The sequence below is a fragment of the Pongo abelii genome, chromosome 1, assembly GCF_028885655.2.
Source record: "Pongo abelii isolate AG06213 chromosome 1, NHGRI_mPonAbe1-v2.0_pri, whole genome shotgun sequence".
Taxonomy (NCBI): domain Eukaryota; kingdom Metazoa; phylum Chordata; class Mammalia; order Primates; family Hominidae; genus Pongo; species Pongo abelii.
In genome coordinates, this window is record NC_071985.2 from 189,716,812 (window position 1) to 189,740,880 (window position 24,069).

Consider the following 24,069-nt stretch of genomic DNA (forward strand, 5'->3'; position numbering starts at 1 on the left):
CAGCCAGAGCAGCCAGGAGAGAGATTTGAATCTGAGTGTCAGTGGGACAGTGCTCAGGGCAGGAAGGCCACAGCCGACCACTGCAATGGGGCTGTCAGTGTCCCCATCCCCTCCCCAGGTACCTCGTCCAGCTCCAGTTCCTCGGGTGTGCTCCACCTTGGCGTCAGCATGCTCCCGCCCACACGGTCAATGGGCACCACAACGATGTAGAACCAGCTGGGTGGGCAGGGCAGGAATCAGGACTGTCACTGCCGGTTACCTCCAGCCCTGCCCCGCCTCCCCCGATACCTCGTGTGCACACCTGACAAGCGAGGGGTCCTGCACATGGGGCATGGAGAGGTCAAAGCGGCCGTCCTCTATGTAGGCAGAGGCGGGCAGCGGCTTGTGAGGCAGGAGGTCGGGGGCCGTGCGGATGGACACCAGGTGCTGCAGGCCCCCTGCGCTGCTGCCACGGTTCATCAGCACAAACGAGTACTCCGTGTCGGGCTGCAGGTCTGCGATCAGCTTCCGCATCGAGTGCCCGTCCACCTCCACACTCTGCCCGTTGTACAGAATCTGTGGGGGACGGGAGGGGCAATCAATACCTTTGGGTGAGGTTCCCTACCACGGGCTGCAAGGCACAGTGCAGATACACAACCACAGTCCTGCTCCACAGCCGGATGCACATGGGTTAGGACTGGCAAGACAGCACCCAGCAGGCCTGTGTGTGTGCCAGGCTCAGCTGGCCGTGGCCCTTACTCACCTTAAAGGGCACAGCTGACTTATAGGAGTCGGGAACCTCCCAGCTGAGCAGCACAGACGTCTTCATTGCAGCCGCCACCCGGAAGTTCTTGGCAAACACTGCAACGGCATAAAGAAAGAGTCAACTCTGTTGGGTATATGAGGTGGGGTGAATGGGCTGGAAGGGTGGAAGGTGAATGGCCAGGATGAGACACTGGTTGGGGAACCGGGGGTTGAAGGATGGCTGCAGAGTACCAAGCGCCCCACTCCCAGCCAGCTTCAAACGGCACAGTTGAACTCCCAGCCCAAGCTCTTCCACAGTGAGCACCAAACAGGGCGGGGGATGCCACAGCAACCAGGGTCAGAATCTCCAGAAACGCAAGTGTAAAAGCTTGAGCCGATGGACACCAGGCCAGAGTGATCAGAGGGTCAGTGGGTTTCGGTCATGAGAAGCATGTGGCCACACACCAGAGCGTGGTGGAGCATGTTCACTAGAGGTCGGTGGGTCATGGCCCCAAGAGATTAGTGTCACACACCAAAGATCAGGAGGTTGCACACCCAAGAATAGTGACACAGTCAAAAGAGATCAGTGGGTCAAGGTTACGAGAGATCAGAAGGTCATACAGCAGAGGTCAGTAGGTCAAGGACAGCAGAGGTCAGGCACCAAGAATGTGGTGCCCATTCACTAGAGGTTAGTGATCACGGTCATGAGAGATTGGAGGTCACACACCAGAGGCTGGTGGATCACAGTCGCCAGAGGTCAGTGGCTCAAGGAGAGCAGAGACCCCCAGATGCAGCCACGCTTGGGAAGGGCTGCCATGTCCACAGCACACACCTTGCTCCACTGGCATGGTCCGGGACTGGATGCTGGGGCTGAGTGGGCCAGAGCCTTTGCTGGTCCGTGCACGGACCTTGATGTCGTAAGTGGTGTCTGGCTTGAGGCCAGTAAGGGTAAAGCGGGTGTCTGTCGTGACGTTCTGCAGCTCCTGTTGGCTGTTGATGTCTCGGAACACCACGGTGTAGCTGGTGATGCGCCCGTTCCTCTCCGCCAGCACTGGCGGGTCCCAGGCCAGTTCTGTGGTAGACGTGGTCAGTCCTGTCACACGCAGGTTTTGGGGGAAGCCGCTGGGCAGGTCCTCGGGGGTCCTGATCTCCTTCTCGAACTCCTCACCCAGGCCAGCCCGGTTCTTGGCAGCAAGCCGGAAGATGTAGGTAGTCCCCTTGTGCAGGCCGGTGACTGTGAAGTGCTGGTCATCCTTGCCGAAATCTATGGTGTTGGGCCGCGCCTCGTCGGCCCGGCAGTACTGCAGCCGGTAGCCCAGCAGCTCGCCAGGCAGCTCCTTGGGTGGGTGCCACTGGAGCAGCGCAGTGTTCATGGCCGTGGTGCTGATCATCATGGTGGGCCGGCCTGGGACTGAAGGACCACGAGCTGGGCTCTGGCGCTGCCCTCCTGCTGCCCCACCCTCAGGTCCGTCCTGACCCCTCACTCACCTGCACCTGTTGTAGTAACAATTTTGGGCTTGCTGCGGGCACCATCCCCCTTGGTGGTATAGGCAGCGACAGTAACGGAGTAGGTGGTCTCCGGGGTCAGGCCGCTGATAGTGGTTTCCTGAGGGAGAAGGAGGGGTCCATTCCCATCACAAGAATGCAGGGAGAGGCCAGACCTTGTCAGGGACCTCAGGACCCTAGCCGGAGGGGAGCCCCTGGGCACACAAGGTCAGGGGTTGTGGAAGGTGGGGCTGTACAATGGTGGCCTCTGCTGGAGAGGAAGCAGGCAGGTAGGATGCAGGCCTGGGAGGACCCCGCCCATCCCAGGAGCCGCACGCCTGGGGCAGACAGCTCATTATTCCTTTCAGACAAGAACAAAGGGCCAGACTGTTTCCCTCACTCCATTGTGCTGTGAACTGAGGCTGAGGATATAAACAGGGCACAGCCTCGCACGTACCCAGCACCTTGCGTGGCTCTTAGCACCCACACGCACACAGCCTACAGCTCCTGTGTAAGCAGACATAAAGCCACCTGTGGACACCAGGGCATGCATGCACACACAGAGCAAGGTGGCGGGGTGGGCTAAGGTGCCATCCTATAGGACCTGGGCCTGGTCAGGATTCTGCTGCCCCCATATAGGCCACTAACTCTCTGAATGTCTATACCCTGCAATACCTCGAGAAAGGCGGGGGAGGGGCCAGGAGAGTAAGAAAACCCCCACACCTGGGGAAACCAGCTTCCACATCTGTTCCCAGTGATGCCTGAGACAGCAGCCAGGGCAATGTCCTCCCCCCTTGGTAGACCCTGCCCATATACCCATCTGCAGCAAAGGCATCATCTCTGGACATGCAGAGAAACACCATGGGAGGTCAAGCCACAGCACACAGAGAGAAGAATGGGAAGCAGGGCAGGGACCACCGTGCAGTGGGAACAGAGCCGTCACCAATCCTGGTATCCCTCCAGCTCTGGCCTTGAGTGGGGCCCCTGCAGCTGCCACCACCCCATCATGGGCCCCTCCTGCCCCAGCTGGAGGGTCTCCCAGGGCTGGGGCTCCAGAATGCACCAATGCCAGAACCCGACTCTCCAGACTGCCCTCCCAGCCTGGGCCCTAAAGCAGGTGATTTTTCACTCCAGGGATCAATAAGGCCTAACGATCAGGATCGGATTTAACTCCATCCCTGTCTGGCCGGAGCAGGGGCCGGGCCCTGGTCGATCATGAACACTGGCCTCAAATTGCTGCTCGACAGGCAAGAAGTAAGGATTAGAGGAAATGCCAATCGCTGCTCAGCTCAGTGCTCGTGTCTAAACGCCAATTTTCTCCGGATGTGGCTGGAGCCCTGTGGATCTTGGCAGCGCAGGCTGGCAGGAAAGGAGGGAGAGGAGGAGTGTCCCACGAGCCCAGCTTGACCCATGTCTTGTCTGCGTTCGCACACCTGTTACTTACATAGTCCTCGGACTCCTCTGGCCGCCACTGACCGCGGGAGAGGGAGAGAAAGGGAGACAGGATGGTGAAGGACGCTGACCTGGAGGGGGCCTGGCCTGGAAGGGACCTGGCCCAGGGAGGACAGAGGGAGGGCTTTTGGGCCTCGAAGTACCCATGCGGGTAGCACCCTAGGACAACTCCCGGTTCAAAGATTTGAATCCCTGCCTCACTGAGCACCAACTGTGTGTGCCAGGGCTGAGGAGGGTAGGGAGACTGGGAGGGCAGGCAGCCTACAGGGAGAGAACCTGCTGACAGAGGGCCCTAAGAACACAAAGCAGCTACAGATGTTCTGACAACTTTGGGCTTGCTGGGAGGGAGAGGCTGCCAGACGAGGAGGGTGGGTTCAGCAGCTCAGGCTGAGGGGAAGGAAGACACTGAGGGGTGAATGGGGTGCCCATATGCCCTGGTTTGCCTCGGACAGTCCTGGCCTGTGCTTGTTGCCACGGAATGACTATTCAGTGTCTCCTTCCACCCGCCAAAGCATCCCAGATGTGATCATACATTATACAATCACCCCAGGCATGAGACGCGTCCCACAACAGTAAGAGTTGGGGGTGAACAGGGTACATGGCCAGGGTTGGCCCAAGGGCAAGCCAGTCAGCAAGACTATGAAGGCTGTGAGTACCAAGCTCAGAGCCTGAGCTGTAGCCCACAGGCACGGGAAACCACCTATACCCCTGTTCCTTCCTCGAGGTGTCTGAGAATTAAGGTAGGAAGGAATGTTTCGGGGCTGGCAGTGTTGTGGGCCTTTGGTGCATGTAGATATTCTAGATGGACAGGTGGAGGGACTGTGAGGTCTCCATTCTGAGGCCCCATGAAACATCACAGGGAGATGGTCCAGGATGTCTCCAAGCCGGAGGTACCTGGGGTCCTCCAGCCCAAGCACCCCCACAGTGCCTGTCTGGCCTCTGTCCACTGGCCTCCATGCTGGGTGGCCTAAGTTCCTCCGGTCCGGGGACACTCTGTTGGAAAGTCCTTGCAAGAAGCATGGAACAGAATATGAGAGGAGACTCTGGACAAGTCCTTAGTGCATGGCCACTTTATAGGGTGTGGCTGGGCCCACCTCCATTCCAGTCTCCTTGCCTGGGGGCAGACCTGGGCTGTCCCAACCAAGCCTTGGCGTGGAGGTTCTCACATCACATGGACCCTGTCCTGCGCTAGAGGCAGAGCAAGAAAGAAGGGAAGGACAAAGGATGAAACCAAATGGAGATGAAGGGAAGGGGTCAGAGGAATGGCAGGGGGAGGAGGAAAGGAGGGAGGAGAGAGAAGAGAATGAGCAAGACAAAAACAGAGACTCCAAGGAGAGAGAAATGAAGGTCATGAGAGGGGAAAAAGGGAGGCAGGGAGATGGAATCAGACATAAAAGGAGACAGGTCTGGCTCCATACTTCCGGGGTGGGGGTGGGAACACGCACCACATAGTTCTTTCAGGCCTGATGGGGGCCCTGAGCTGAGCAGATGGTGCTGTTGCGTGAAGGACAGAATGTGGTACCCTTGACAGAAACGCAGGGACAGCTGGGCCCTGTGGCCAGGCTCGGGACCAGGCCCCACTACTCTCCCACTGGTGAGGAACAGAATGACCCAGTCCCAAGAGGGCTACGGAGCAGGCCTCCATCTTCTGGGTCCTCCGGGAGCCCAGACTCGAGTTACCCCGCCATGATGGGATGTCTGAGACTAAATGGGCAGTGTCCCTGAGCCTCTGCCCCAGCTCCCTTCTGAACCTCTTGGGACCAGAAGGGAGCACTTGAAGTGGCTTCTCTGGAACCCCACTGGCCGCAGCTGTGGCCACTGGCCCCCTCAGAGAGGAGGGGCTGGGGAAACCCATTCCTGGGATGTTTCTGGGTAGGTGTGTTCTGAGGCTCCACAAGGAGCCCTCAACCTGCCCCAGGAATGCAGGTGGGTGCCACATGCCCGCCTCCTCCACCCCAGATGCCTTAGCACTTGGTAGGCTGAGAGGGGGAAGAGAGCACCCTCTGGGCAGAAAGAATTTTGCTTCAGATGGCTGAACCCAGCCGGAGGGGTGAGGCTCCTGTCTGTGTGGGTGACCCCACCCCTCTGCACAGTGTGTACAGCATTGAGTGGTACATGCACCCCTGCTCTGCACCAAGGCAGGGGTGACAGGCTCGATGGGGAGGCCCTGCTCCTGGATGGGGAGACCTTGAGAACACCACACCAGGTGTTGTGACTCTCCAGCAGGGTCTTTTGGGAGGGGGCTCATGCCAGCAACTGCAGCCCTTTCCTAGGGGTCCACAGACACGGCTTCTTATCCAAGCACAGCCACCTACTTGCTGAATAATTCCATACCACTCTCATAACCTCCCAGCATTCCAAGTTCTTCATCTGAATAGCAATCAGTGTTCAGAATACCCCAGGGACCTCACCCCAAACTCAAGGGCAGGACCATCCTCCCAGGAAGACAGACGTGCACAGAGGGAGGTGTGAGGTGGCCAGCAGGCCTAGCTCTTGAGGGTGAACACCAGGGGCTGAACCGTTCCCTACAGGGCCAGGAGCAGGGCAACACTCTACTTGGCTACTCACAGAGCTCTGCAGCAGCCAGGGACCCATGGCCACCAGTGGGGTAAGACAGCCCTGGAGCACTCTCTCTACCCTTTCTGTGGGAGGAGTGGATGCCAGCCCAGCACTGTCTAGGGGGAAGGCACATCTCAAAACCCCCTGGTGGGACACGGTGGCTCACACCTATAATCTCAGCACTCTGGGAGACTGAGGCAGGCGGATCACCTGAGGTCAGGAGTTTGAGACCAGCCTGGCCAACATGGTGAAACCCTGTCTCTACTAAAAATACAAAAATTAGCTAGGCGCAGTGGCAGACGCCTGTAATCCCAGCTACTCGGGAGGCTGAGGAAGGAGAATTGCTTGAACTCAGGAGGCACTCCAGCCTAGGCGACAAGAGTGAAGCTCCATCTCAAAACAAACAAACAAAAAACCCACACCCAAAAAACCCTAGCCTAACCCCTGATGCTGCAAAGCATCTCGGGTCTCACAACCAAGGAAAGGCAGTCACAGCACTGCCGAGGGCAGGCAGGGGAAGAGGAACATATCTGGGCCCCAAAACGGAGCTTGTGCATGCTGGTCTGTGCTCACCCTGCCACCCCACCACCACCCAATGCTGCACCTGGGCCTCGGCTAGCATGACGTCTTGGATGATGGGGAGTCCACGGGGCTCGCCATTCTCCAGCCGCACGTAGGTGACCTGGTAGCCGCGGATCTGGCCATGCTGCTTGCTGGGGACAGGCAGCTTCCAGTAGACATGCACAGCAGTGGAGTTCAGTGGCTCCACCTCCACCTTCCGCGGAGGCCCGCTGGGCACTGGGAGTCAGGTAGAGAAGGAAGTCAGGCCTGGAGGTATCGACCCTGGCTCAGGTGGGCACAGCAAACTCGAGGGTCCTGCCTAAGCACCCCACTCCCCCAGGAAAGGTCCTGATATAGTTTCCTTAGATCATCTGTTCCTGGTGAGGCACACAGAAGGCTCCCTCTGCCCACCCCTCCGGCCCAGGTCTCTCACTTGGTGGGGAGGGTCGACATGGGGGAACAGGTGGAGGTGGGGCACCAGGTCTCTGACCACCCCGTCAGCACAACCTGTCCTGACTCCTCCTAGGCCCCAAATCATGCCAATGTCCAGCCAACGTGGAGTCTTGCTGATTCTACTTTGAGTATCTTTTACACCAGTCTTCCCAATCTTGACCTTTCAAATCTTAGACAGGGCTGCTTCTCCCATCTTAGCCTGTGAAGGCTTCAGGGGCTTTGGAGACAGCCCCAAAGGCTGGGATTTGGGCCTCAGTTATCCCATAAGTGACATCCCCCAACTTTAGGCCATTACACCTGAATCAGAAAGATGAGTCGACCTGGGCCTGTGTTCGGGAAAGGAAGGCCCTGGGGAGCTTGGTGGGTGGTGTCTGAGGCAGAACGCCTCCCCTCCCGCCCCGGTTGGCACTGCCTACCGTCCTCATCGGTGCGCACCAGCACCGGGCTGCTCTCGGGGCCGGGGCCCACGTCTGTGTGTGCCCGCACCCACACCCGGTACTCCGTCCACTTCTCCAGGCCCACCAGGTCCCAGCTGGAGTGCTCGCGGCTGATGCCATCCACCACATGCCGCCCGCGGTCCTCGCCGTCCACCGCCTCGTAGGCCACGGAGTACTGGGTGATAATGCCGTTGCGGCTGTCGGCAGGCGGCGGGACCCAACTTACCCGGACCGTGGTGGAGCCCATGCTCACACACATCACCTTCTGGGGAGGGGCGGAGGGGGCTGGGGAAGACAAATGGTGGGGAAGCAAGCAGATGGAGGGTGGGGATCACAGGCACAATGACTGAGTCACAGTGGACTAGAGACTCACCCGGGCAGGTTACCCCTCAGGTGCTGAAATGGCCATCCCAGGGTCCCTCCAGGCAGGCTGCTGCCACTCTCGCCAAGGACGCCTGACTCCCTCTGACCTGCCTTCCTCTCTCTCTCCCTCCCTCTCTCACACACACGGTGATACACACACAGTATCACACACACTCTCACACAGCCTCACACAGTGTCTCAGTCTCAGTGCCTCACACACATCTCTCACACAGTCACACGCTGTGTCACACGCACAGGGTGTCTCATACATATACTGTCTTGGTGTCTCACAGTGTCTCTCACACAGTCTCACACATAGACATAGTGTCACATATACATAGTGTCTCACACACAGTCTCCACATAAATAGTGTCATATACAGTGTCACACATATACAATGTCATATAGTGTTTCACACACACAGTCTCACACATATACAGTGTCACATACACAGTGTCTCACACACACGGTCTCACATATACATAGTGTCATATACACAGTGTCTCACACATGTCTCACACAGTCTCTCACGGTAAACACACAGTCTCTCATAGTGTCTCACACACACTGTCACATACATAGGCTGTCTCACACATATACTGTCTTGGTGTCTCAGTGTCTCACACACACACGTCTTGGAGTATCAGTGTCTCTCACACAGACTCACATATACAGAGTATCACATACCTGTAAGTGTCTTGGTGTCTCACACACGACATCTGACACACAGTCTCTCTCACACACACAATGTCTTAGAGTTCTGACACAGCATCTCTCACACGAGGTCTCTCCCACACATATGCCGTCTCACACAAAACATACACGATATCAGATACACACAAGCATGTGGCCATCCTACTGCCACCCGCACACACAGCCACATATGGAGAACTGCTTCATGTCTGCTGTGCCCACAGTTCTGCTCTTCTGAGGAAGAGTGGCCCCAGTGGCCCTTTTGGCATAAGGCAGCCTTCACCTGTGCCTGCCTGGAAACAATCTCTTTGCCAGTGCCACAGGTAATCACCAACCAGAGGCCGGACATGAAGGCCAACAGCCCCTGGCGTGGAGAAAAAGTACCCACCAACAGAGGTGCCCTCACTCAACAGCTTCTTTGGGAATTAGGAGGCAGACGCATGTCTCCTTGTGCCCAGTGATGTGTCCAGACTCCACGCCCACCGAGGACTCTGCTGCAATGCACAGGTTTCCTCTTCAAGTTCTGTCACCACCCCCTGCCATGGAGACTTCAGCAGCCCCTTGACCCACTGGCCCCAGAGCCCCTCATCTCCAGGACTTTCTCCTCCCCTGCACAGCTGTCGTCATGCCCTGGAGGCTGCCAGTACTGGGGACGGCCCTCCCTCCAGAATCACGGGAGTGATTCTGCACATCCCCTTGCAGACCCCACCCTCCTGTTCTTGCTCAGTCACTCCAGGCCCCGGGCACTGCGCCTGCTCGCCAGCTCCTCGGGATGCCTGTCCATAAACCTTGTCCTTCCCACCCTCCATGTTCAGCTTCCACAGTCCACCACCTACCACACTCTTCCCAATATCGCAAAGTCCCTCGCCTCCTGATCTTTCCATGCTCCTTCCTGGCCTCTGCCAAGCCCTTGATGAATCCAACTCTCCCCCACCTTCTCTACAGGGGCACTGAGGCAGGCTGGCGTCCTATGCACACGTCCCCAGAGGCCTCATCCTCCAGGACTCTCCATGCTGCCTGTTTCTGCCCCCTGCCTGGCTCGCTCTGCCACCTCACACGAAACAGTCCCCCTCCTCCATGCTCCCCAGACCTCCAGCTCCCTTTGCCTGCCTCCTCTTGGCGCATGACCATGTCTCCCACACTGCAGAGAAGACCGGGCTTTCAGAGCAGCTCCCTCCATCTCTTGCTACAACCCCCCACCCTACTTGCATCTGCAGCAATTCTCTCTCCTTTCCACCCATGAGAATGGAAAGTTGAGCCACCCTGTCCAAGGCTAAGCTCTCTCACCACCCACGCTGTTTCCCTTCTCTCCACCTCCCGAGGCTCCACCAGTTACCCTCTTTTCCATGGTTTCTTTTTTTCCTATTGACTGTTTCCAATAGCATTTAAATATGCTTGAAATTTTCCCATCTTAAAAGAAAAATCCCAGGCCGGGCGTGGTGGCTCACGCCTGTAATCCCAGCACTTTGGGAGTCCGAGGCGGGCGGATCACGAGGTCAGGAGATCCAGACCACCCTGGCTAACATGGTGAAACACTGTCTCTACTAAAATTACAAAAAAAAAAAATTAGCTGGGTGTGGTGGTGGGTGCCTGTAGTCCCAGCTACCCGGGAGGCTGAGGCAGGAGAATGACGTGAACCCAGGAGGTGGAGCTTGCAATGAGCCAAGATCACGCCACTGCACTCCAGCCTGGACGACAGAGCAGGACTCTTTCTCAAAAAAAAAAAAAAAAAAAAAAAAAAAAAAAAAAAATTAGCTGGGTGTAGTGGTGGGCGCGCCTACAAACCCAGCTACTTGGGAGGCTGAGGTAGGAGAATCACCTGAACCCGGGAGGTGGACAGAGGTTGCAGTGAGCTGAGATCGTGCCATTGCACTCCAGTCTGGGAGACAGAGCGACACTTTATCTCAAAAAAACAAAAACAAAACAAAACAAAATCCCACCCTCAGCTCTCTAGCCATAGTGGTCCCCTCGTTCAGAGCTACACTTTCTGGCAACGTCTGGGCTTGCTGCCTCCACATCCTCAACACCCACAGAGGCCTCATGAAACATCCACCAGCTTTGGTCCTACCATGCACCAAGCTTCATCTCCAGGGCCACTCCTCCATGTTGCTCGGTCCAACAGGTACTCCTGACCGCTCAGCAGCATCTCGTCTACTTCTTGAAACTTTGTCTCCTTCCAACCTCCAAGTCGCTCCCCCTCCCCTGATTTCCTCTCATCTGCAGTCTTTCTTCTCAGGGTCCTTTAGCTCCAGCCCAGCCCTGGATTCCCACAGCCTGCCAAGCACTGCCATGTGGATGGCACACGGCATCTTGAACTTGGGTGTCTGAGACCAGCTGCAGTTTTCACACCTGCCTCTGCCCCATTTCCCATTCTATGCTAGCACCACTCTCCTCCCAGATTAACACACCAGAAACAAGATTCACCTCCACTTCCCTCCCCCTGGGCCCCTATTCATAACCCATTACCAAGTCTGACCAGTCAGCATCCCTGACGGTTCTCAGATCCACCACCATCACCTCACCTGGGCCACCATCTTTTCCCTGCACCGCTACAAAGCCTCCTAACCGGTCTCTGCTTCCTCACAGGCTGCCCTGTCCATTCTCACAGAGCAACCAGAGTCAGCTCTCCTGCCTACCCTGTGTCCCCAAGGCCCTGACTGCCATAGCTCCAGCAGCTACTGCAGCCACACTGGCCTGCTGCTTACCCTGTGACCATAACCATGTGCCTTGCAGCTGGAAGGCCTTCAGGCCTGCAGACTCTCCTGGAGGCCTGTGTGCTCCCTGCTCCTGTTCATTTACCAGTTGGCTCCCACCCTTCCTTCAGACCTTGGGGAAGTGTCACCTCCCCAAGGCAACCCTCTTTGACCCCTCAGATCAAAGGAGGTCTCATCATCTCTCCACCCTGTGTCTTCCATCCTACCTTTTTTTTTTTTTGGAGACGGAGTTTCACTCTTGCTGCCCAGGTTGGAGTGCAATGGCTCAATCTTGGCTCACCACAACTTCCGCCTCCCAGGTTCAAGCAATTCTCCTGCCTCAGCCTCCTGAGTAGCTGGGATTACAGGCATGTAGCACTATGCCCGGCTAATTTTGTATTTTTTAGTAGAGACGGGGTTTCTATGTTGGTCGGGCTGGTCTTGAACTCCCGACCTCAGATGACCTGCCCGCCTTGGCCTCCTAAAGTGCCAGGATTACAGGCGTGACCCATTGTGCCCGGCTCTTCCATCCTACTTTACACAAATGTCATTAAAAGCTCATTTGGAGGCCAGGCACGGTGGCTCACGCCTGTAATCCCAGCACTTTGGGGAGGCCAAGGTGGGCGGATCACCTGAGGTCAGGAGTTAGAGACCAGCCTGGCCAACATGGTGAAACTTTGTCTTTACTAAAAATACAAAAATTAGCCAGGCGTGGTGGTGGTTGCTTGCAATCCCACATACTCGGGAGGCTGAGGCAGGAGAATCACTTGACCCCAGCAGGCAGAGGTTGCAGTGAGCCGAGATGGTGCCATTGTACTGCAGCCTGGGTGACAAGAGCAAAACTCCGTCTCGAAAAATAAATAAAATAAAAAAGCTCATTTGGGTAATTACAGGTGCAATGTCTGTCTGCCCTGCTGGAATGCGGGATCCCCATGGGCAGATACCATGTGTCTGGTCACGCTGCCAGCCCTGTACCGTGCATGGGGCCTGGCCCCCAGCTGGAGCACAGCAGGTGCTTCTGGAATGAATCCATGAACACAAGGTCACACACAGCCTCCAGACATCACTGGTACATGCACATGGTCCCGCTTCATAAGGACCACTTCAGACACCGCCATGTTTATGGCCATCACATGGCCACATCAGATGTGGTCACCATCTCAATCCCACAATGCTACCCAGCCAGTCACATCCATGACACTCTATCACACAGAGTCTCACACAGCAGCTGAGTGTGGCTGTGTGACCACACACAGGACGCCCAGCAGCAACCACAGAGTCACACACACACACAGTCTACTGTCTGGGGGGCTACCGAGACCCACAAACACGGTCACAGGATCAGGCCACAGAGTTGCCCACAAAGACAAGGGTCATGCCCAAGATCCACTGATGCACATACACAGGTGCTGCACAGCCAGCTGGTCAGGTATGGTCACACACTCACACTCATGGGCAGTGCCACTCCCACAGCTGCAGCATCGGAGTCTCTCACACACAACACCAGAATCATCACACAGACAGCCTTGCAGACAGTCCCCTGCATGGCCACGTGGTCACAATTCAAGGCACACGTGGGCAGGCTGGGTCACATGGCTGCATTCTCAGACCTGTCCCCGAGTGCAGTCAGCTCAGGGTGATCACATGGCTCCTAGGTAACTTTCATGGGGAGTATGAGGAAGGGAATGTGGGTGATGGGTAGACGAGATGCGGGGCCATAGGGAGGAGAAACAGCCGCCAAAGCAGGTCTGGGACACGGCAGACCCACCAAGGATGGCCCATCAGCTAAGCTAGTGTGACCAGCACAGAGTGGGGACGGAGATGAGGCACAGACACAGAACTTACCTGGGCAGTGTGTGGGGCATGGGCGGGAGGAGGGCAGGAGGCTGGGCAGGGAGCAGGGAGGGCAGCAGCTGCCTGGACTGGACAGACTGGGAGGCACTTACCTGGCCCTCTCCCGAGGCCCAGACTCAGAGCCCAGGCCAGAGTTCGATTTGGCCAGCAGACCTGACCACCCCACCCGCCTGGTCGAGGGGGAAGGATGTGTGTGCGTGTGTGTGTGTGTGTGTGTGTGTGTGTGTGTCCCAGCCCAGGTGTAACAGGCAGCGGACTTGGGAGACACTTACTGGACTGTGCTGTGCGGGCCTCAATGGTGGGGGTGAAGACGCCCACCCCCATATCCGAGCGTGCAGCCAGCTGGAAGCGGTAGAGTGTGTCGGGCTTCAGGTCCTCTAGTGTGTAGGAGGAGGTTGGGTCGAAGGTCACCTTGTGCTGGGAAGAGCAGGGAGCACTCACTGACGGCTCTGAGCTCAAAGTCACTCAGAGGTTGCTCCCCAACACGCGCTGCAATGTGACACCTCTGGACCCACCATGGCTCCAGGACTGGCTCCACACCATAAGGCCACATGGAGCACAAAAGGAACCCAGGGCTCAGCCCATGCCACAGGCGCCTCACAGACCACATGGCCACAGGAGCCACCTGGGACACATGGCTTCTGGGGAAACTTTAGGCTCTGCCAGTCATGTGAGCCACAGAGCCTAGGAAACCCAAAGCAGACCCTGGGGACTTTGCCCCCAGCACAGGGTGACAATGACTCCAGATTCATACAGGCTGTGCGGGCCACATGACACGCATGCACCACCAAGCCTCCAGCAGAAACCTTAGAGGCTGTGCCCACATAAGCCACAGAATCCAGAAAACACCCTCCTGGGTTAAGCCCATCACAGACCCTCAGGAACCAGGCGACCCCCTCAGCGCTTCTCTGCCCGCTGCACACCTGTTGGTCTTCATCCTCTGCCGCCCAGTACACCAGTTCATACATGATGATCCGCTCCTGAGGGGGCAGCAGCCACGAGAGCTGGATCCTGGTGTCCGACTCTACCTCGGCCTGGAAGTCCGCGGGCTGGGCAGGCACTGCAACACCCCATACCAGGCAGGTCAGCCTCGTCTGCGTGAGGTCAGGGGTGCCCAGGGAGGAGGGAACCGAGGAAGTCAGGTCTTAACCTCACACCCTTATCCTACATCCCAACTGACCACACATCTATGGAATACGGCACCTTGATCCTCCCAAGAGCCCCCAGCCTCACAGCTGAGGGAGGGGGAAAGGTGCCGCCACAACCTCAGCCTCCCCTTCTCTGCCGTCAGCTGCCCAGCTGGCATGCCCCCACCTACCTCCCTGCTGCGTCTTGACCTGGATGGTGGGGCTGGGAGGGCCATCGCCCACAGCGGTGAAGGCAAGCACACGCAGGCTGTAGGTGATGCCAGGCAGCAGGCTGCCCACGGTTGTGAGGAGCCCCGCATCGGTGTTGTGCTTGTGCCAGGCGTTCGGGGGGCGGCGGGAGTCCGGAGTATAGTAGACGCGGTATCCCCGCACCAGGCCGTTGGGCTCCTCGGGAGGCTCCCACTGCACCAGCATGGTGCTGGCGCTCAGCATGCGTGCCTGCACGCGGCGCGGTGGGCTGGAGGGCGCCTGTTCTCCCGTGCGTGCCCGCACTGCCTCGCTGGGCGGCCCTCGCCCGATGCTGTTCACCGCCAGCACGCGGAAGGCATATTCCGAGAAAGGGCTGAGGCCGCCAATGCTGTAGCGGGTGGTGGCCACACCATCCACCTCCTGAAAGGGGCCCTCCGTGCCCGCTGCACGGTACTGGATGCCATAGTAGGTTACAGGCTCCGAGTTCCCAGAGTCCCAGGTGAGGGTGACACTGGTGGCAGTTGTCTCTGTCACCACAAGATCAATCGGAGGCTTTGGAAGAGCTGGAGACAAAGTGGAAGGCTCAAAGCTGCCCGAGGTCAAGATCCTTAGGAACCAACCCTAGACTTGGGGATTATCCAGGATACCTGGTGGGGCCACCTGAGTGTGGCTGATACCCACAGCCTACCTTGAAAAATGGCTGGAAAAGCTTATGGTGACCTCTGAAGGCACAAGTGGGGGATGGTGGCCAGGCCCGTCAGTGCCCCCCCAGGCCTTGGGTCATTTAGTATGTACACATATCAACTGTGGGATTCACTGGACCCTCCCATCAGCACACATGACTCATCTAACAGACCTGGAGGTGACGTGACCCTTGCAGTCCCATGTAGATGAAAGGCACCCAGACTGGGTAGCAGCTATCTGCCTCTGCAGGTCACCTGAGCCCACCTGGTGGAGAGTATGTGTAATAGGCAGGGGAAGGGGAGACATTTCCTTAGGGACTGGCCCGGAATTTTAGAAAGTGTGATGGGGCTGCTGGCCCCACAGACTGTGTGGCTTGGCTCAAATTGAAGTGGAAAGGTCCTGAGTCCACAATCATTCAACAAATAATTAACAAGCACCCACTCAATGCCAGACACTGTGCTGGGGTTACAATGCCACACAGTCACATCCCTGCTCTCACGGAGTTTATACCTCAGTACAAGAGAGAATCAATAAACAAGTCGATCATACTCATGATTCTGCCATGTGCAAGGACAGCAGGAATCAGGGTGCTGAGGTGGAGTAAGATCCAGGGAATCTCCTTGGATGGGGTGATGAGGGAAGGAAAGCATCACCAAGCTGAGGCCTGGAGGGGGACATGGAGCCAGTGACAGAAGGGGCCGGGCAAGGAGCACGGCAAACGGAAAGCAGCATGTGTCTGGGCAGCTGGTGCGTGACAGGGTGGGAAGCCAGTGGCCCTGGGAGACCACAGTGAGGATCCTGATCTGTATCCTAAAACAACGGGAAGCCACTGGAAGGTGTTTCTCCCTTTCCTAAAAGGGAGTGACTTGATCCTGAATTACATTTTTTAAAGATCACTCAAGCTGCAAAACAGATAATGGATCAGAGGCTGCTGAGAATTAAAGCAGGGAGACCAGGAAGGAATCTGTTTTTGTTTTTTTTTTTTCATAGGGTCTCGCTCTGTCACTCAGGCTGGAGTGCAGTGGTGTGATCACGGCTCACTGCATCACTGTAGCCTCACCCTCCTGTGCTCAAGTGATCCTCCTGTCTCAGCCTCCCAAGTAGCTGGGCCACAGGTGTGTGCCACCATGCCCAGTTTTTTTTTGTTTTTTTTTTTTTTTTTTTTTTGGTAGAGATGGGGGTCTCACTATGTTAACTGGGCTGGTCTCAAACTCCTGAGCTCAAGCAATCCTTCCAACTTGGCCTCTCAAAGCGCTAGGATTACAGGAATGAGCCACTGTGCCTGGCCAGAATCTGTTACATATTATGTGACATATGTGTAATATATGTGTGCCTGTCTCCAGGTATCAGGGCAGAGAGAACACACTTCCCCCTACTATTTTACCACACCCTTCTTGCTGGGAGGCTATTAAACCTGAAGGTCTGGTACTATGCAGTCGTTAGGAGGGTGAACTATGGATTCAGACCACACTGGGTTTAAGTCCCTGCTCTGTCATTTATTTTTGTGTGACCCTGGGCAAGTGATACACCCTCTCGTGCCTCGGTTCCCTCGTTTCAAATATGGAAATAATAAGAGCACCTATCTCCCAGGGTAAAACAGAAAAAAAAAATCAACTGTGCTTGCTAGCATGATGTCTGCCACCGACAAACTCAATATGCCTTAGCTATTATCATTAAGCCGACTAATAACGGAAATCCCTCCCTCCCTCTAAGGGCTGGAGGACCCCAGGGCAGGGACACCCAGGAAAGGGTAAGAATCCCTCAGCCATGCCTGTGCCCATGGCAGCCAGCTCACATTCGCCCACCACCAGGACTTCCCAGATGACGGGAGGGCACTGGTCACAGCACCTGCCACACTCACCTTTCACTGTGACCTGGGCTGTGGCCTCGATCATGCCCAGGGAGGAGATGGCCACACAGGTGTAGTTGGCGGAGCGCACGACATTGCTGAGCTCTAGGACATTGCGGCCGACTGGCATCTCATCCTCCTTGGTGAGCTCCTCGGCCCCCATCATCCACTTCACGTATGGCATGGGTGCACCCACTGCCACGCATGTCAGGTTCACGCTGCCGCCTGGCATCACCTCCTGGCTGCTGGGAGGGATGGAGAAACGAGGAGCCACGCGGCGCACTGCAGGAGGAGGGAGAGAGGCACTCACAGGCCGGGCAGGACACGACTGCATGGAAGGGCAGGGGCCCCTCATCCAGGAAGCCCCTCTGGTCAGAGCCAAACCCATGCTCAGAGACAGGAGGGGTGGCACCGCCGGACCCCAGCTCACCATCCACTCCCACCCCACCCACTTCCAGCCTAGAAGTGGCCCCCACACTCAGGGACTGTCTGGAGCACAATGTCTTACTCAATGAGAGATCTTGCAACCAAGCTCCCATTTTATAGCCTAGGAAACAGGCCTGTCAGGAAGGTCCTGTCTGCCCAGGGTCACACAGGGACTCAGTACAAGGTCCAGGCCTGGTCAGGACCACAACCCAGGGTGTCCTCCAGGGCCTATCTCTGCCTGCTCCTGGCTGGTGCACCAGGGAGAGAAAGCAGGCCCTAGGGTGGAGGGTCCTCAAAGCATGGCTGGGCAGAGCAGAAGGCCAGTCCAGACGGACACAGCCACCTGCTGTGGAGTCACTGCCTCCACCTCCAGGCCATGGCCTGAGGGGAAGAAATAAGGCAAGCGGCAGGCCTGCCTGCCAGGGTCTCAGCCATGCTCAGTGCACAACCTGGGAACCCAAGCAAAAGGGCTGCCCTCAGGAGGACTGGGGAGGGGCAGGGGTCAGGGCAGGCCAGGGACGTGGTCTGCGGGCAGGATGGGCATGACGATGGCAGTAACATGATGAGGGCGCCGAACAGACGGCTTCCTGCGCCAACAAACAAGGGTCTCAAGGGGAGGGGTGGCTGTGCCTGGCCATGACCTCCAGCCTTGGACTCCCCTGACCAGAGCTGTTCTGAGCTTCTCAGTCCAGGGTACAGCCTGGAACCACCACCCCCCTGAAGTTGTAAGCTTGGCACAGACACAGGAGCATGCAGAGGGAAGGAAGGTGACGAAACCCAGCCGTGGGCAGGCATGTCTGGCATGCAGATGGGCCATGCAGCTGGTGAGCAGAGGCCAGGGTGTGTCCTACACGGGCACTCTCACACGCAGGGCCAAAGGCGGCAGGCAGCAGGCTAGTCAGTACCCAAGAGCACTGCTGAGAGCACTGGTCTCTGAGGACCCTTGCCGGGGGGCCCAGGCATGCAAAGACCCTGCAGCACCACATCAGGAGCATCTCCACTATAAGCACCAGACTATGCTGCTCACACAGTCCCAAATCACAGAACCAGAGCTAGAAGCAACTTCAGAGACCACCCGGTCCAACGTCTGACCTCACTATACAGGGGTCAAAACTGAGACCCAGAGATCAGACATTCAGGAAGTCACCAGGTCCTGTCAACAGCGCGGCCTAACATATCTTCCAAATCCATGTATTTCTCTCCACACACACAGACAACTGCCACCACCAAAGTCCAAGCCACCATCATCCTTTCCTGAGTTGCTGCAATGGGTTCTGCGTTGGTCCTCCTGCTTGTTGTCCCCTGCCCCAATTCCTGCTCACAGGCCCGTCACAAACAGCTGGCACAAATCTGATGCCACTCCCTGTTTAACAAGCTCCTGCATGGCTCCCAGTGACTCCTCTGCCCAGCCTACGAGACCCTACCTAACTTAGCACTCGCTTCAACTCCTTCCACAGCCTGCCTTACTTTGGTGCTCCAGACAGAACCAAACCCTGGCAGCCCGAGACCAGGCCTGACAGGTGCTGGTGGGCTGGATCTGTGTCCCCAGGTTCACCTACGGCATGAGAGTGTCTTGTAGACATTCAGGGTTCTGCCTTCTCCTCAAATCAATCAGCATTCCCATTGTCTTTAAGGAAACCACTTCTACCTGCATTCTTCGTACATGGGGCGTGTGACCCAGATCTGACTATGGAGAAACAGCCTTTGGACTTCCGCAGAAACTATTAGAAAAGCGACCTTCTCTCTCTACTGAGGTAGCTAAGCTTAGAGCAGCTGGGGATGGCTTCTCCCAACACACAGGAAAAGCTGCTTGAGAACAAAGATGTCGACAGAGGAGAGGAGAGCTCAGAAACAGACAGACAAATGCCTGGCCAACCTGTTTAAGTACCTGGATCTAGCCCTGCCCAGCACCAAATCTACTACACTTTTCAGGTTTGTAACACAAGAGTTCCTTCTTTTGCTTACGCTGGTATAAGTGGGTTTCTGTCATCTGTTCTAGTGCCAGGAGTCTCTACCAATGATGACAGCATGTCACAGACACAGTTCTTGTGGCAGAACAGGTGGATCCCGGGGCATGGCTGGCAAGTGTCTCATGGCAACAAAGGACTCTCTGAGCGCGCTCCCCAAATGGTCCAAGGTGAGAGCAGGAGGCTCAGCCAGGATCACCACCCAGCCTGGCGGTGCATGCCCTCCCTCTGCTCTGGAGATGGGCCTCAGGGATGGGCACAGGGAGGCAGGTCTGTTTGCAGATCAGGTCCAGGCCTGCCACAGAAGCAGGGTGGGGGTAGCACAGAGGAGCAGCCTTAAGGAACCAAATTTCTCCTGTCCTCTCAGCCAGTGGGTGCCCTGTCTCCTCCTCTTCATGGGAAGGGAAGCTATGCTTAAGCACCTACTAGGTGCAGGTTTCCATGCTGTAGATGCTATCACCTGCCAATTACAGTCAAGGGAACTGATTTAAAACCAAGCCACGTGACCAAGTTTATATACGTAGTAGGAGTAGGTCTGTGTGATGAAAAACTGTCACCCTTTCGAGCCCTGGCTGACAGGCCTGAAAGAAGACCCAGAAGGCTCTGGGGACAAGCATCAGAATTAGCAGAGGCTGGCAGGAGAGGACGTTGCTCCAGCAGGCATAAGGATGGGTTTAGACAGCCTGTGCCAGGGAGAGGTCATGACTGCAGGCTTGACCCCAGTCAGTGGTGGAATCATGGGGCCTAATCAGGTCGCTGGATACCAGGACAAAGAGCCCCAGCAGAAGGAAGTAGGTCCTTGGCCAATAAACCTTGGTCATCAACCTAGAAACTTGACTGGACTTTACCCCCAAATTGTCCCTGGAGGACAGGGTCTTCAGGCCAAAAGACAGACTTCATGGATCAGCCCTGGAGGTCAGGCCAATGCCCTGAGCCACACCTTCTAAAGCCTCCAACTCCTGTGGCTGTCAGGAAATTGAGGCGCTTCACAGAAGAGTTGTGTTTATTTTTTCCCTCCTAGATGCAGGTGGCAGGGAGAACTCTAGGGGCTAGGGATAAGTGTGAGAGGTCAACAGTGGCCTTTAGGGTCACCTGCAACACCAAGCAACGGCCTCAGGTCCAGAGGCTCCTGGGCACACCACCTTCACTCTCACAAGGACACTGGGCTTCAGCCACGCAGAAGCTTTACTGAGACTGAGACGTTTTCCATGTGAGGGAGGTCAGGGTATGTCTACAGAAGAAGGATGGGGGAAACAGGCAAGGGACAACCTCCTTGTATTCCAAGTGCCAACGGGGACCCGCATCCTAGACCTGCCCAGATAGCCACCCCCAAGCCAACAGGCTGGAGTGGCTGGCATCCCACTGTAGCTGCCCCAACCATCCTCCTCCCACTGCTGCAGGCACAGGGCCTCCAAGAAGGAGCAGGCCTCACCCTGGACAGTCTACTGACAGAAGCAACAGCAGGGAAGGAAAAACTGGAGCTGGGAAAAATGCACTTAGGGTCTAATCTTAGGCTCCAACAATGCCGGTCTATTACCGTTCCCCGTGCATCCTCAGTGCTGACATTTTATAGACAATTTCCAAAACAGGGCCCTGCCATTTCTGGATTATATTTCAGCTGTAACTTTTAAGTCTAATTATTTGCACTGACAACCCCCTATAATAGGGCGGTGCGGCACCCAGAGGCATCAGCATTCAGTAGAGTGACAGCCTAATAGCAGGGGGAGGCAGCCCCGCAATCTGCATTCACTCAGAGAAATTTCTCTGATGAAAATAACACAACATTAAGGAGGGGATGAGGGGCAGGATCCACTGTATCAAGATAAAATAACTCTTTAATAAATAACCTTGTGGCTGCCGCAGAGCAGTAATTAAATGCCGGCATACCCGGCACACAGTTTTAAGTAAAGCTGGAAAAACGTAAGATGCAATTATCAGCACCAAACAAATTACCAGCCCAGCAAATCCCCCTGGAATATTTAGAAACTCATTTCTGCCTTCCCGCTGAATATTTGTGCATGTGCTTATTTTTGGTGGGACCATAGGGTGGGGCAGCGGTGGGGTGGGGGAAGGGAGGGGACGAGGGACCAGGAGGGTAGAGGAAGAGGCATGGAAGGAGCCACTGTGGGCTGGGCTGTCTTTGCTGATGACTGTTTTCTGGACGCCCTGGCAGATCCGCCCGGTCAGCAAAATGGTGTAACAGAAATGCCCCAGTGCTCAAGAGTGCATATGGATGGATGCTCAGGGCTGATATCTGAGCCGAGATTATAGCCCTCCTCTCGACTGGCTCCCTCATCCTCACAGAGGAAACTCAAGCCACGGAGGATGTGGCAGAGGGAACCAGGATGGCCTGGGTTTGCTCCCTGAGGCTCAGCCTGTCCTACACTGCTATCCTGAACCCCCAAAACCCAATGGACAGGTGAGTCTCCTCTGACCACACAGACCATGTGATACGTGAATGACCGCTAGCCCCTGCTGCCAACCCCAGCATCAGGGGTGGGGGTCTGGCTCCAAGGGTGGGGCGGAAAACCAAGCCCCAAACAGGCCTGCTCTAGAATGGGCTCAAGGACAGTCTCCAGGAAACCCTTCCTAACCTGTGGCTGAGTCAGGGGCCACTTCCAGGCTCCCATATGGATCCTGCTAAGTTGCAGCTGACCGTTCAGTCACTCCAGGTGGAAACAACTTGAGTCTGAATGCAAAGCATCAAGCTAAGGAATGTCAGTTAGCTGGCTGGTGGGCTAAATTCCACCCTCAGACAGACACGGGAGCTAGCTGGGAAGCTTGGGCAGAGGGGCCTGGGGCAGGTAGGAGGATCTTAATTTGGATCTGGCTGGAGAAGGAAAAGACAACCTTATGGGAGACTTCCTCCGGGTGCCAAGATGATGCTACAAACCCTGTGCCATGGACACCAAGCTCCCTGAGGCAGACCAGCGCTGACTGCCCCATTAAGCCCTGGTGGGGGACCTGAGGGCCTCAAGGACAGGGTACACACTGCAAGACTTTTGCCCTGTGCTGCAGGATATTGGGAGGACAGCCTACTCTAGCCTCTTGCCTTAATGTTCCAGTAGTTTCGGCTGAGCCTGGGTCTCTAGGCGAGGAGGACGGTGAAAGGTCCCACAGGTGCACACAAAGCGCTACAGCTCTTACGCCTCTCTCTGACCACAGCCCCCGACAAACATTCCTGAGCACCGCCTGGATCAGACAGCTGGCCCGGCCTGGGTGCAAAGGTGGGGTGCAGTTTCATGCCATGCAGCATGCCCACCCCACCACCCTTGCAGGGGAACCAGGCTAAGGGGACATGCAGACACGTGGTGCACCAGGGACCCAAGCAGCAGGAACATGCAGGTCAGGGGTCTGCCCACCCATCCCTGGTCCTGCCTGCCCGCCGGCCCAAACAACAGAGACTAGCAGGCAGGCACGGCGCAGTGAGCCTGAGGGAGCTGACCGAGCCCACTGGGCCCTACTGACAGGCGCGTCCCACCGACGGGCGAACTGTAGATGGATAAGAAGTGAAAAGGACCAACCTTCTCGCTGATCTGAGAGATGAGAGTTTGGGTTGATGGCAGAGTGCGATGAAGATGAGGAGGGAATAAAAAAAAGACAAGGAGAAACACAGAGAGAGTAAAAACAGGCCAACCTTCATCTGCCCACACACACGGAGACGAGACGAGACTCCTGTGCCCCCTCGCACACACACATGCACACAGGTGCACACGAACCACATCGCTGACAAAAGACTCAGGACTCATGGAGGACATGGTGGACAGGGCTGAGGCCCGCCAGCAGGCGCCAGGGAGGCCAAGGGTGGGCCGGGGCAGGTGGAAATGGGGCACAGGCAGGCCCCCAGGCCTCACACGCACCCCACAGCTCAGACAGACCCTGTGGACTGGGCTCTGGGGTCAAGGCCCACCCAGCCCACAAACCTGCCAAGGTACACGAGCCACTAGAAGCCACCCCCACACACACCACCGGTGTGAGGAGCATGTCTGGGCACCTGTGGGGAGAAAGGCACTGTCCCTGTTTTAGACAGCTGTGGCCCCGCAGCCAGGTCCCTGGAGAGAAGGGGGAAGGCTGGTAGTCCTGGCACAGGTAGGCCAGGCTCTGAGGAGGGCAGGGCTCCACCCTGGCCCCAGCAGCTGTACACCCAGAGAGCTGTAGATGGAAGGAGAGAATGAGTCACTCAGGGAGAGTCAGGTGGTGACGGAGAAAGGCTCTGGCCCACCCAGCATGCCTGGGCCTGCTAGACTGTGGGTGGAGCTGCGGGCAACTGTGAACAAAGTCAGATGTAACTGGATGACACATCCCCCCACAGTGCTATCCGAAAGGCTACTGACTAGTAGCCGAGTGCTAGCCGCAGAGGCTACTGACTAGCAAGTGCTTCCTGTGTGCCTGGCAATGTGCCGGGTGCTTCACGTGTACTGTCTCATTAAATGTGGCGTGGCCTCAGAGAGCGACACTGGGACCCCTGATAATTTGGGGGACAGAAGGGAGATGTGAGGTAGACACCGAAGCCAAGTCTGATGAGGAGACGAA

General features: G+C 56.6%; 1 protein-coding gene across 22 annotated transcripts in view; it reads right to left on the bottom strand.

Annotated features, from left to right (window-relative positions):
* The window catches only part of PTPRF (protein tyrosine phosphatase receptor type F), a 93,131-nt gene that overhangs the window by 17,898 nt on the left and 51,164 nt on the right, over window positions 1-24,069 (bottom strand). For 7 of the 22 annotated variants that reach the window (XM_054536510.2, XM_054536500.2, XM_024247738.3 and 4 more), the window contains 12 exons: window positions 17,156-17,425; window positions 14,592-15,173; window positions 14,197-14,333; window positions 13,546-13,690; window positions 7,650-7,955; window positions 6,824-7,017; window positions 3,653-3,679; window positions 2,212-2,329; window positions 1,556-2,134; window positions 743-840; window positions 302-555; window positions 123-216 (listed from right to left, as the gene is read on the bottom strand). In XM_054536510.2, the coding sequence (XP_054392485.1) occupies window positions 123-216; window positions 302-555; window positions 743-840; window positions 1,556-2,134; window positions 2,212-2,329; window positions 3,653-3,679; window positions 6,824-7,017; window positions 7,650-7,955; window positions 13,546-13,690; window positions 14,197-14,333; window positions 14,592-15,173; window positions 17,156-17,425 (2,804 nt within the window). The remainder of the gene's footprint in view (window positions 1-122; window positions 217-301; window positions 556-742; window positions 841-1,555; window positions 2,135-2,211; window positions 2,330-3,652; window positions 3,680-6,823; window positions 7,018-7,649; window positions 7,956-13,545; window positions 13,691-14,196; window positions 14,334-14,591; window positions 15,174-17,155; window positions 17,426-24,069) is intronic. The other 15 variants (XM_024247748.3, XM_054536483.2, XM_054536489.2 and 12 more) reach the window with 7 other exon arrangements.